The sequence below is a fragment of the Struthio camelus genome, chromosome 2 (assembly GCF_040807025.1).
Source record: "Struthio camelus isolate bStrCam1 chromosome 2, bStrCam1.hap1, whole genome shotgun sequence".
NCBI classification, from domain to species: Eukaryota; Metazoa; Chordata; class Aves; order Struthioniformes; family Struthionidae; genus Struthio; species Struthio camelus.
Genome location: NC_090943.1, coordinates 132,331,553 through 132,345,502, shown reverse-complemented (window position 1 = coordinate 132,345,502; position 13,950 = coordinate 132,331,553). Strand labels below are relative to the sequence as shown.

Below are 13,950 nucleotides of genomic sequence, written 5' to 3'. Positions count from 1 at the left end.
GGGTTTTTATTTTTATTTTTAATTCAAGATGATCTCCAAAAAGCATTTTATTTAATTATCTTCAGTGCTTACATCTGAGTGCCTGCTGGCTACATGGATTGTGCAACTTTCCCACTGCCATGCATTTATTACAGAAATATGCTGCTTGGTAGGACTGTTCGTGTAAAAACTTGACTTGTGCCACTGAAGTCAAGTTTTGCCTGCGGCTTCTTTCTGAGCAGAATCGGGGCCCGAAAGGCTCACCTCTGCAATGAGTGCACGGCTTAGTGCGCTGTGGTTGCCCATTGGTCTTGAAGCTCTTTGGTGAACTTTCAGTCCACCTGACTTGCTACATTTCTATTTTAAAGTGGTGTTACAAAGAAACTGAAATGTGATCTCTCACCTCCCTTCAATGCGTTTAAGCTCATGATTTTTTTATGTAGGACCATTCCTCTTCTGACCTCTCTGTTCTTAACTGATACACGTTTAAGTCCTTTAAAAAAAAAAAAAAAAACCTACCAAATCTGAACATAAGTCTTTTTCATGAGTTGACTGATCGTTCCTAATAAATCTATCTTTTTTCAGATTTTATTAAACAGAGAAGAGCAGGACTGAATGAATTCATTCAAAATTTAGTTAGACAGCCAGAGCTATGCAACCAGTAAGTAGTTTCACTTCCATTTTGTAAGGACTATTTAAATGACGTGGGATGCCAAATACGAAATTGCAAATGAAGTACTTTTAACTAGAAAATACGTTGTACTTGTTCAGTGCTTTTAAGTATAATAAATAATCTTCAATATGGTGTTTTTTTCCTGAAAGAAAAATCTAGACAGACTGATGAACAATAGAAAATGTTTTTGTTTTCTCAGAACTTACCTACAAATCACCTGGCAGACATCTCATGAACTGCTTTTCAGTTCAAGGGGTGCAGGTTCCAGTGTAGGCTCTCTTGCTGTAGGGCAGATGTTTGTTTTGCTGACGGCTGTGGTGTTTGAGATCTTTGCCATCACTTGCTGGTTATGTTGCCCTCCTGGGAGGAAGTAGTGTCCTGCATGGTTCTGTTAGCGTAGTTCATGGGTGCGCTCCAGAATTTGTTTTAAGCATCTCAACCAGGTAGCTTAATCAGCTTGCGCGGGTGGTTTGGGCTAACCAAGCTGACCCGCCTGAGGCGTGTGAAGAAGTTTCCACGTAAACTGTTCTACACGCTGTAGGTCTGTTAACCTTCCTCAGTGGGACAATGATCAGTTAGAAATGGTAATAGTGCCTTAAACAGCTCCAGTTAAATCCAGTTTTGTGTGTGGACTGATTTTAAGTGTAAACAACATTTTGCCTTCAGTTTAAATGTATTCCTAATCAGTTTAAAGTAAAAAAACAAATATATCCGTGCCGCTTTCCATGTTGCTTAAAAATAGTAAAACAGTGAAGCTCTACGTTTGGCTTTAGCGTTGAGAAAATTGCTTCAGCACATATGCTCTGTTTAATTTGTCCATCTGCACAGCCTGTGAAACTGTTCATTTCCCATAGAAAGCAAAACAATTTCCAACAGGGAATACTGCTGCAGTGTGCAGTCAGATGTTTTTTTCCAACAAGTGAACTATTTAATGTCCTATTAACCTAAAACACGTACTTCCTTTTTTCTCCCCCCCCCCCTTTTTTTTGGTGAGCATTTTATGTATACTTCCTTGTGACAAGTGGAAAAAACTTTTAAACAAAACAAAGTCTTTATGATGGAATCATTTTCCAGTAAAGGAAATAGTGTCAGGTTGGTGATCATAACATTGTTCTTCTCTGGGAAAGAATGAAAAGCAGTTTAAAATAACTACTGTTGGAAGCTAATGTGTTTTGTTAAATTAGGAAAGAATACCTATTTTTTTTACTTTATCACAGTCCCTCCCCTGTTTGGTTGTCTGTATGTTATTTTGTCTCAAAACATCTTATATTTGTTCTCCAAAGGTAAAACAGTCCTTTTTTTTTTTTTTTAAATACACATCAAAAACTCAAATCCACTCAAATCCACACCAAAACTCAATCCAATAAAACTGCCTCCTTAAATTTTCATGAGATTTTAAATGGTTTACAGTCAACTGCATCTGTAGCTAAATGTAAGTTCTTTAGCATGGCACTTAGCCTGTCTGATCCAGGAAAACTAACTTAAACCGGTATTAAAAAAATAGGGATTATAAAGGCTTTGGTGCTGTCAAAAGAATGTTAAAATAAATAGCAATAAAAAGCTTATTAGGCAGAATTCCATAATTAAAAAAAAAAGTTTGTATTGTGCTGTTCTCCTCCTCCTCCTCCCCACCCTTAAAGTAAGAGTGATTTAGGTGGGAGAAAAATCAAGTGATTGATTCGTAGTTCAACGCAAAAGCATTTCGTTTCATAGTCTTTCTGTGGTGCATTTTTTTTAAATAACTGTGAGATACTTATTTTTAAGGCGTTAGCTTTCTCTTTTTTGTAGTACTCCATCGCAACAAATCATATTAATAGTTATATAATCTGTGGCATTTCCATGTGCCAATAAATGCTAGCCGTGAAGAAACACCAAAACTTTACCTTGTGTGTATGTGGAGGGGGGTGTGTGTAAAAACCTTCTGGAAACTATTAAAGGGATATGTGGTAACTAAGTCTTTACAGATAGCCCATATGCGTTCTTAAAGTGTTTCGCTTTATAAATTTAATATTAGGCAAAATAATATGCAAGGAGAACTTTGGGCGCTCTGTATATTCTCAGAGAGATTTAAGGAAGTCCACCTTCAACTAAATCTTCTAAACACTAAAACCAGTATCAGATTGTCATGCTTTCAGTCCTGCCTAGGAAAACTATTTTACTGAAAACTTAAGGATGGTTTGTGTCAGCTTCCTCCCTTCTGGAAGGGGAGGCACCTGAATGTCTGAACTGAAAAGCACGCGTGTCAGATCCAGGATGTCCAAGGCCGCAATGCTTACATTATTCTCTGAAACAGGCAGCACTGAGTTTTTTTCTTCCTCCTCCTTTCTTACTTTCTCTCTTGTGTACTTCTTTCCTTATTTCTCAGTAATAAGCCCAGCAAAAAAACTAAAGTGAGTTAGAGAGAGACCCTGTAATGGTTGCTTAAGGATTTTCCTGCAGTCGCTGTCAGGTGGAATACTGGGCTAGATAGATTATTAGCTTAGGCCAAATTGGGAATTAAGCGGACCAGCTTCAAGCTGCGTTTACTCGGCTAACTTTTATTTGAGAGAGAACTTTCTCTCATCATCAGAATACAGGTATGGCGAAAAAAAGTGTCGTAAGGAGTAGAGATCTGATAATGCCTCCCCGGCTTCTGACTGATATCCTGGATAGGACCTGAGAATGTGTTACTTGTGAGCAGTGTGAGGCTGCCAAAACCACTGGGCAACTATTCCAGTTGGCCTGCTCTCCCGCTCAATTGTAGGTCTTCACTGGAAAAAAAAATTATGCGTTTAGTTGTCTAGCTGAACACTTCCAAAGAAAATCTGTTTGAATCCAAATGCATGTTAGAGGATGCATTAAAAATGTAACGATTATTTCAAAATAGTCTTAAGTAGCTCCTTAATGAAAACTAGAACATTTGCACAACTCCCTAAGAAGAACTCAAGGATAACAATATTCTGCAGCCTCTTTGGGAAGGGAGCTATCAGTACCTGAAGTAAGAACTGGGGTGTGTATTTGTTCCCTAGAAAAGAATGAGCGTGCCTAGGTTTTCTGGTTTCAGAATCAGGTGGATATAAACATGGATATGAAAGCCTTGGATTATGAGATCGTGCAGTCCGTATCAGAGAGGCAACATCTCGTTACGTTAATCTTACTCTTTTAGTTACAGGTGTGATCATGTAACATTGATCAGTTATGCCTCTGGTTGCCACACATTGTAGAAATCATTGAATACCCTGCAACCGTATAGCAGCGTTTCAGCCTGAGCTGATTTTTGCTATAAACTCATGCATGGACAAAGTTACTATAGTAACTATTTGAGATGTATTACAAAGTGCTCTATTTAATCAGCCAGTTCTCTAAAATAATGCTGAAAGGTAATTGAAGTCGTGTTTTGTTACTCTGTGCCTAGTGAAAGACATTAATCATCGCTTTTTATTTTTGATTTTGTGATACTTTAAAGTAGAAAAATTACTACATCATGGGTCAATATTACTACAGTATTCAAGCCACAGTGATTTTTGTTTTCCTGGACTCAGGATGCAAAACATACCATAAAATCAGAATTTGAAATTTATGTATGATTGGAAGAATTAAACTGCAATGGTGTGAAACTGTGAACAGTCTTGTCACTATGCTTTAAACCTGAAAAGAAATAGGACTTAAAATACAAGTAAGATTTCCCAGATCATAAGCGATTGAGACTGTGAGCCTCAACTGGCATATGGTATGAGGTAGCTTCAGTAATACTAATATGAAATACGGTGGCTGGAGAAATGTCAGAAACAGCTCATCTCACTTCTGAGCCTCACTTTACAGACATGTGGAGGGCCAAATAGATTGTAGATGGCAAAATAAGTGCATCTGCTTCTGTTATAAAACTACCTTATTTTAGATACGCTAGTGATAAGATGAAGGAGCAGTTAGGTGGTCAGACAGTGTTCTTACACTGAACGGTTCATGCAGAGGTTCCTCTCTCTGGGTTTGTTGTCCTGAGACCTTCTCAAAGAGCTTAATCTCTGAAATTTAGTTATGATTCTTCTTTAATAAGCCGGCTGTCTTTTAGTGAGCTGAAGGAAGTTGAAAGAATCAAGTCATCTCTTTGAGTGGTATATAGGATATAAGTCATACCCATTTATTTAGGAATTAATTGGGCTTATTGGTGTTACATTATCACTTACTGTGCTGTGGTTAAGCTCTTAAGTTCTTTTTGACATGCTGTTATGTAAGCCTTGCTTGCTGGGGCCAGACTCCCAGAATTTTGTTATTTTCCCTCTTCCCCCCCCCCCCCCCACACCCCCATCCTCCTTCCCCAACCCCCACCAAAACACAAGCTAGAAATCAGTGCCACAATTGAAACTTATCTTCTCAGATACAATCGGAAGCTTGCAGTTTCTCTTGTTAGTTCCTGAGGATAGTGTTTTTGACATGCAGCTGACTGGAAGGACTTCTTACCTTTGTCTTGTCAGCAGCTCAGCTGGAATTCATTTAGAATACAAAAGAATGAATATTCTGGTTTAAAGTGGTTGGGACCAGGAACTTTACTACTGCGTGGCTCTCAGGATGTGCATCTCTATGGGTTATAGATGATGTATTTCGTTCTATAATGGGTTGCACCATCTCATTAATTTTGGAAAACAAAAAATGGCTCTTCTTTCTTCAGTTGTTGAAAGAAAAATGGTTTTCCAGTTGTTGGTAGCCAATTAGAACTTGGATAGTTCTTTTTCTTCTAATAATTACCTTTTAATGCAGTTGTGCAGAGCATTTTCTCATGAAGGCTTTGTGAGCATGTGTATTTCACCTTGCCAAACTTTCACAAGGGGAAACTTGTATACAGTACTTAAATACTATATATAATATTTTCATCAACTGAATTATATTGCTATAAAAGTGTTCCTTGTACACCATCCTTAATTACCAGAAGTGTAAACTTTATGATGAGGAACTCCTCTGTCCACCACTATTTAAGGCATTACTCTTTCTTTTCTATGGCTGAAAGTCATGTAGGTTACTGGTGTCCTAATCCATTTAACTGTATTTCTAGTCCAGATGTCAGAGCGTTTCTTCAGATGGATAACCCAAAACACCAGTCAGATCCATCTGAAGATGAAGATGAAAGGAGCAATCGGAAGGTAATAAAACAGAAGTACAACGGTCTTCTACGTTTTAACAACTTGAGGGCAATATTAAGTAGATTATTTACTGAAAATTGCAAGCTGGTTTCACAATAAATCACCTCTGTGGTTTTTTTTTAAGCAAAACTGTTTCACTAAGGGCTGTAAGATACTTTCCTTTCAGATGTGAACTGCAGAGAGGGGTAAGAGTGACTAGCTAGCTTTGTCTCACTTCTTCCCTTCTTATTCTTCCCCACATACTGCGGGTGAAATAAGCACAGCTTTCGTCATAGCTTAGCTCTCAATTTTTCAGTCTCTTCAAAGATTGAAGAGATCTTCAATCTTTTGATTGAAGCAGGAGGGATTCAATGTTTGTTTGTTTGCTTCTTTCTTTAAGGAGGGCAAGCAAAGTAAATCTCTAGCCAAAAAAAAACAGATTTTCTAGAAGTCACTCGGGAGCAAAGATGGATTTGACTTCAGTTCACATGTAACACTGTGCGAGTTCTCCAGCCTCTTTTGTCACAAAAGTCAGTACAGGAATGCCATTTAAGTGGATTCTCCTGGAAGTTAATTTAGAGCAGTCCTGATTGAAAAAGGAATATTTTTAGGAAGACAGAAGTGGTATAATTAAACTTATTTCCTCTTTGGTTTACTTGTTGGCATATGAATGTAATAGTAGTACTTCTCTGTTATTGAATTGCTGCTAAAGAAAGTCAGAGTCATTTTATTAAATCATTAAATCTGCTGTGGATCACAAATAATGCAATCTATTTTCTGAAAGTTTCACTTCTAAAGATGCCAGTCTGTGTTGTGGTTTTTTTTTTTTTTTTTTTTTTTGAAGTGTTCCACAGCACTGTGTCCCAAGTAATAAGCATACAGCAATATCTTCCAATTCAAAATACCAGTTTCCTCCTCCTTTGAAACAGATTTTTAGTAGTGTGGAAAGATCTAAATTTTCAGTGGAAACTTAATGATGGGTTACGCCACAACAAATATCAACACAGCAAGAGAGCTAATGCATAGTCCTGAGCCATACTTTTTAACAGAGAAATCTCTGTCTCGCTTAGCTTAAATGATGAAGCTGAACAATCAAAAATGAAAACAAGCTCTCCAAAAGACATCATAAAATATATGTAGTAGCTCTTTAAAATCTACCTAGTACCATTGTGTGATTATCTCTTATTAGTGCAGTAGTCGTGTGTATTACCTTTATCGGGGCGTTCTCTCCTTCTTTAGGACTTCTGATTTTGCCCACTAGCCTCTCCGCAGATAAATTCTCTTTGAATACAATTTACCTTTCTCTCATAAACTCACAAAGTATAATGAGGGTAAAAACATTACTTTTCTTATTTAAAACCAAAATAAAAAGGAGAAAGTTATTTAAATGCCAGTGGCTTCTTCCTCTCCCTGTCATTTACAAAGTCTGCCTGGGTGTGTACTAGTACTGGCAACGTCCTTGCTGTTCCTGGAATTAAATTAATTAACCTTTCATCTCAGGGTAGGGAAGGTTGCTAATGTTTTCTTTCTTTCTTTCTTTCTTTCTTTCTTTCTTTTTTTTTTTTTTAAATACCATGTGTTTAATAATTAGACTCTTGCATAAACAGTGGATTTTTTAAATAATATTATTGGCAAGGTCTTGGAGACTCCAGGAAAAAAAGGTGAAAAACATGTTCTTAGAGCAAATACAGAAAGAGTTAAGCTCTTGATGAGAGGAGCAAGTTGTTAGTTTAAAGGGGCTGCCTTAAATTTTTGTTCCTAACCTCGTCCTCTAGATTTGGACATAAAATTGTTTTATTACCTTTATGCTTCAATATGATGTGTGTAGCAATAATGCTTTGTGAAAAGATGATGATGGCCAGATACTGCAATTTACGAAGTGCCAAATCTGGATGTTAGACGTATTTAAATGTCTAACATAACAAGTGTGGAGGTTTGGATTGAGCAAATTATTAGATTATTTTGAAATTAATATTGTTTGAAATATAAGAGAGAATTTAAAAAACGACACAAAAACCTCTGTCTCTCCCAACAGTTAAATTCTACCTCAGAGAATATCAACTTGGGACCATCTGGAAACCCTCAGTAGGTTTGACTGAAATATAAACTAAATGTAATTGTTAATAGTATGGAAGCTCTTTGGTTATATGCCTCTGTTTGTTGATTTGCAATGCTCAGGAGGAAGCAAAATATTTAATCTTGTGCTGAATAAACAACCCTCTTTTAAAACTTTTTTCCGCTTCACGTTCATGTTTTGTTAATTTGCTATCCTTTTATTTAAGGATGATATAGCAAAGATGACCTCTCTTCTTTTGGGAGTGGTCCACAACTGTTAAGAAAGGAATGTGAAAAGTTTCTGAAAACAAGTTTGTTTTAGCGCACGACAAAGGAGCGAGTTACCGTGTTGATATTACAGAGCTAGTCACTGTAGTCATAACTTGCTTCTCTGTTTGGCGTGTTCTGCAGAGTTGTTCTCAGTTCTGTGTGAATCTGTGCTTTTCTCCTCTTCCGCTAAGAGAGGACTGCTGTTTGGGTTTTGCTGTTCTGTGCTAACGGGAGAAAACGTGAGACTTGATAGGTTGCGGTAAGAAATGAAAATTTGAGAGTATTTCCCTTTGGTGTCAGTAAATGAAAAGGGGAATAGTGATGTGACTATTTTGGAAGTTGAGAAGACAGGTAATTGTTTTGGTGACAAAAATATTTCTGACTTGCAGTTCTTTATCGATTCAAGTCGTATAAAAGTAGAGTGCTGTACAGGTATAAAGTTTGTAATTTCTACCGAAATAACCTGTCTCCTTCCTGAATATCTTTCAGTGCTAAACCAACAGACTTTGATTTCCTGAAAGTCATTGGGAAAGGCAGCTTTGGCAAGGTGAGCTTTCTTTTTGCTGTGTCTCATCCTGGTGCGAGGATATCAGCTGATGTCTCATGCCTGCTGACTGACAGCTGGAGACTTGACCAGAAGCTTTGGAAGCGGTATCGTGTGTTCAGCCTAGTGTGGCGTATAAGCTGTTGTACTGGATACCTGTTGCTCCTCTTCATAGCCCTGCCATTTTTCTTTCTGGTGTGGCAGTTGCACTCCCAGCAAGTGACCAAGGCAATCTTGTAACAGAGCAGCGTTTCCCTTTTCCGTAAAGAGCAACAGGAATCGTCCATTTCCCCCAGAGGGGAAAGGAGGTACCCTTGTGCTCACGCAGCAGCTGGAGTTCAAATCCTGCATCTCCCTGTGTTGGGATGGGCTGTTTTGTCAAACACCTAATACTATGGAGCAGTGTAAGCAGCAGCTCCCTGAAAAGTGAGTTTAAGATTGATGCCCTGCAGAGAAAGATGCAACAGAGATTCCCTCTTGGAATCTTTGTTTTCAGGTTATTTTGCAAGTTGTAGTTTTTCAAAAATTTGTCTTCAAAACTTACAAAAATGGCTTAAATTGTTTGATCTCAGAAGATAGATTCAGCAGGTCCTGGAAAATAAATGTTATAATTCAGCCATTTGTCATATCACTTTACGGACAGATTTTACTGAACTATAAGCTGACTTCAAGTGTTTTTTCTGTCAGTAATTGTACTGCTCATTGACTGTATTAAAAGCAAAGAAACTGTATTGTCAACAAATAGTATTAATACTTTCCCTCTGTGCTGGGGTTTTGAATTTATTATTAATGAAATTTGAACTACAACAATCACGTCTTCCTTTGTTTTGAATCTCACAGGTTCTTCTTGCAAAACGAAAACTGGATGGGAAATACTACGCTGTCAAAGTGCTGCAGAAAAAAATTGTGCTTAACAGGAAAGAGGTGAAGGCGAATATGCTTTCTCCCACCTCCCTCCCCTTCTTTCTCCCTTAATTAAAAAATTGTCCTGCTTACTTATTGACCTTTTGCTTCCTTACAGCAAAAACATATTATGGCTGAGCGTAACGTGCTTTTGAAAAATGTGAAACATCCATTTTTGGTTGGATTACATTACTCATTCCAAACAACAGAAAAGCTTTACTTTGTTCTGGATTTTGTTAATGGAGGAGAGGTATGTGGTTGTTGTGTTTGCATTTGGGTCTCTTTATACTGCTAATTCTAGACAGGAGGAAGAAAATGTGCCTTTATAACGTGCTATGATAAATATTCTCCCAAGTTTTGAAAACCCTATTACTTTATCCTTTGAGTAATGCTGTTGTTATAGACCTCAGTAGCTATACAGATTCTGTTCCTCTTTTTGTCAACATCCTCTTTTTAATCCAGAATTTATCCATGACTGTCAAATATAAATACCTTCTCTTCTACAGATCTGTGAATTTATTATGAATTAATCATATGTTGGCCTTTTGATTAACCATATAAAACTCCTTTTGCTCTTGCATCTGCATTAGTTGAGATGTTAATCTTTCAGAAGTGGAAGGAAGGAAACAGGAAGCAGAATTTACTACTTTGATATTATTGGGAACTTCAGGATTATTCTGTGGCTTTGCATGGTCTAATTACTTATTGCCAAATAGCCTTATCCTCAAGATTCTTTTCCTTGAAGCAGTGCTATTGAATCTGAGGAGTCAATAAGTAACCTGAGGAAAAACTTGTGAAAGACATGGAGAAAGTCTGTAAATATTTAAATAAAATGTTCTGGAGCAGTTTGTCTTTAGCTAGGGACCTGCTGGTTTTCAAAATACCAAGTACTTACACGAGTACTCAAGAAGCTTGTGTATAAACTAAATGAATAGCTAATAAACCTGTGATAAGGATATAAAATGTTGCTTACATTTCTTTAAAAGCTATTATGGAAAATCAAGGATATTGCAGACTAATAACATCTGGATCTCTCTATCAAATTAATTGTACTTGTGATTGAAAACAACAAAGTGTAGTGAAAAATCCTGATAAGAGAAGAGCTATCCAGCATACGTGCTTTAAAAAAGAGCTCTCTGTCACTTCACTGATATGCTTTTAGTTTGGTAATTTATCGGTGTAAAATTTATACTTCTAAAAGGTCTTAGAGCTGCTTAGAGCAGGGTAGTAAAGCAGTGAGATGGGACACTTGTAGGTAGAACTCTGATGGCTGAAAGAGCACATGAGAAGGAGGAGTAGAATTTAAATGGTAAGTTTGAGCCAAAGTTTGAGTATTGGCATATCTCAAAGTTGTCTTTTATGCCCCCACAGCTGGATATACAAAGACAGTTTAGAATATGTTGACCTTTATGTTTTAGAGCTGGTACAAGTCTGTTTATAAACCAGGGTGACACATGAACTGGGCTCCGTATTCATATTCCTATGGCCTGCTGCCAGTATTCATGATGCTCCCTGAAGCACCTGTTTCTGACCCCTTGGATGATTGGAGTCCAAACTGGATGGGCCACTGTCTAGTCTGTTGCGCTGTTGTTGTATTTAGACAATATTAGAAATGCCCTGGTGTGCTACTCTGACTTCTGGGCTACAGCTTAGTCTGGGATTCTTCCAGGTGAATCTGACACCCAGACAAACTACAATGCAATTCAAAATTGCTTTCAAAGTTGAGTGAGGTGCTTGGAAAGTTTGGAGCGGGGAGATGTACTTTTTCCCAAACCTTGTAGGCAGAAAACATTCATTCTGTCTCTCTCTTTCTCTTTCTCCCTTTCTCTCTCTCTCTCTCTCTCTTTTTTCTTTAATGTGTTCTGTAGTTTAATCTGTGTGTATATAATTTTATCTTTTGGCCAGGCTTCTTGTATCTGCTCAAACAGGGGGCTGTCTGTAGTTGAGAGAATGTGTGGATCAACGTGGAATATGTGTCTCCATAGGTGATCTACATATAAGTGATCTCAGACTACAGTTATGTGATTACTTATATACAAAAATTTAAATAGCAACGTATAAAAATAGAAGATGACTTATTTGACGCCTGCTTATCTTCCTTTAGGAATCTGTCTTGTGTGACTTAACCTTGTTTGCCTCTATTCTCAAGACAGTGGTTTAGTGTAGTTCCTTTTGGCTAGTCTCAGTTTTAGGTGAGGGTCCTTGTGCATTTAATTAATAGATTCCTATATATTTCTGAGCTACAGAGAGAAACAGAAGCAAGTAAAGGAATGACAGAAATTATCATTCAGCAAAAGCAGTTTCATTTCATTTTACATTAAAAACGTGGACAGCTAAATAAAATTACACTTTATTATTAAGATTACACCTTGCTAACCTGATTTTTTTTGTGTTATGTTCGTATTTTTTTTTTTTTATATTTTTACAGCTGTTCTTTCACTTACAAAGAGAACGTTCCTTTCCTGAGCACAGAGCCAGATTTTATGCTGCTGAAATAGCCAGTGCACTGGGTTACTTACACTCCATAAATATTGTATATAGGTAAGTTTCTCAAATGTATTCCTGTCCTGCAGAGTTAGAAAAGAAGGCAAATCACTGAATAACAAATACTGCATGAAATCTTACAGGAAATTTGAATATGATGACTTCACCAAATCTTAAAGCTTTCTTTCAGCTGAAGAATAAAAGTCCTTCCTTGCCTTTGAAGCTTTTGTGTTAGTGACTGCTATTTTGAATTAATACAAGTTTTTGTTGCTGTTGTTTTTAACAGGGATTTAAAACCGGAAAACATTCTCCTAGATTCACTGGTAAGCATGCAACATTTTTTTGGATGCTCTGTATTCTCTTGCAAAATTGACATTTATATCCACACGTATCCACATGTGGAACATGTTCTGTTTTTAAAATGCCACTCTTTCTTAAACAGGGTCACGTTGTGTTGACAGACTTTGGACTTTGTAAAGAAGGGATTGCAAGTTCTGATACCACTGCAACTTTTTGTGGGACACCAGAAGTATGTTGACAACTTCTGTGTTTTTTGGCTAATGTTATTAATATTTGTGTAACTGGAAAATCAAATACTCAGTTTTTGTACTGTTGGAGATTTGCGTTTTAACAAGCCATTCATAGCTTCCTGAAGATCTGTTCTTTGTCCTTTTTACTAATACACAGTATCTCCTGCTTACTACCCACATCTCCCTAACTCATCTCTTCCTTCCTCCCTCTTCCTAGCCCTTTTCATGCATTCTATTGCTTCCCATTTCTCCTAACCACAGGCTAGACACAGTACAGTTAGCTTGTGCAACAGCTGCAACAGATTTCCCTGAACAGAGTTGCTAATATGAAGCTACGTACCGTTAACTTGCCACTGATTTTTATTACGGTTATAAAGACTTAATATTAACTTGGTGAGTTTATTCAACTCTCTTGTCTCTTTTTACTAAGAAAATTAAACTGGAGAACTTAGAATCTGGACATCTTGAACACGTATGATGGACTCACTGAAACACTGATTGGCTTGAGATGGCTGAAATTTGCTAATCTTACTTTAAACTATAGAAAAGGCCTTTGAAGGCCCTGTAGGATGGGTGAGGAGTAGTGTTTAGCTGGAAGAGCATTTGAACTCCAAAAAAAAAAAAAAAAAAAGAGGGTAGCATGTGACATGTGACAACTACTTATCATTAGAGTGGGAGTCCATAAAGCTGAGTGATAAATGTGAGCTGAAACAATATTTGTTGAACATTTTGGAAAGTTCAAAGGACAACATATAGAATGCTGATAACTCTGGACCTGTTTGAGAAAATCTATGTTTTTTTTTTTTATCTAGTGTTCAGTAGCTTAGTCTACACACTTATATTGGACTTGCATGAATTGCAACGTAAGAGGATGCTAATGTTGTCGCTTAATATGAGTTCTTACAAGTATTAAGGCTAAACATAGCAGTTGTATGTTAGCCTTTTTTAATCTAGGTTTTAGACTCAAGTCTTTCATGATCCTGCGAGAAATGTAATGTTCTTGTCAGTGTTTCTCAACACTGAGCTGAGTGACTCAATGAATTCCAACACCTAAAAAGCTCAAAGGAGGTTATGAAAGATTAGAAAAAGCTTAAGTAGTTGAGTTCAAAATACTCCATCTGCTGTTTATGCTTTTGCAGGGTCATCTGTAGACATATGAGTTAGAGGACACTCACATTCAGAAAGTTTGAGAAATACTGATCTAATTAAACTGCAACTGTAAGGTCCCCTCATTACAGGGATATTTGTGCCTTGTGGGACAATGTTATCATTTATTTGTAAATTAGCTTTCAGAATTTGGATAGTAGAATGATCAAAGCACGTATCCTCTGGTACTGAGAGGAGATAAGGTTAGAACTTCGTGTGTGCTGCATATCAGGACTGAGAAGATGATGATCCAGCCATTTATATTATGTGTCC

At 37.2% G+C, this 13,950-nt stretch overlaps 1 protein-coding gene across 11 annotated transcripts in view; it reads left to right on the top strand.

The window, feature by feature from the left end:
* SGK3 (serum/glucocorticoid regulated kinase family member 3) overlaps positions 1-13,950 on the top strand; it is a 62,242-nt gene that overhangs the window by 41,884 nt on the left and 6,408 nt on the right. For 10 of the 11 annotated variants that reach the window (XM_068932583.1, XM_068932575.1, XM_068932579.1 and 7 more), the window contains 9 exons: positions 565-640; positions 5,679-5,766; positions 7,781-7,830; positions 8,560-8,617; positions 9,455-9,538; positions 9,636-9,767; positions 11,946-12,058; positions 12,288-12,324; positions 12,444-12,530. In XM_068932583.1, coding sequence (XP_068788684.1) covers positions 565-640; positions 5,679-5,766; positions 7,781-7,830; positions 8,560-8,617; positions 9,455-9,538; positions 9,636-9,767; positions 11,946-12,058; positions 12,288-12,324; positions 12,444-12,530 — 725 coding nt within the window. The remainder of the gene's footprint in view (positions 1-564; positions 641-5,678; positions 5,767-7,780; positions 7,831-8,559; positions 8,618-9,454; positions 9,539-9,635; positions 9,768-11,945; positions 12,059-12,287; positions 12,325-12,443; positions 12,531-13,950) is intronic. The other variant, XM_068932584.1, reaches the window with a different exon arrangement.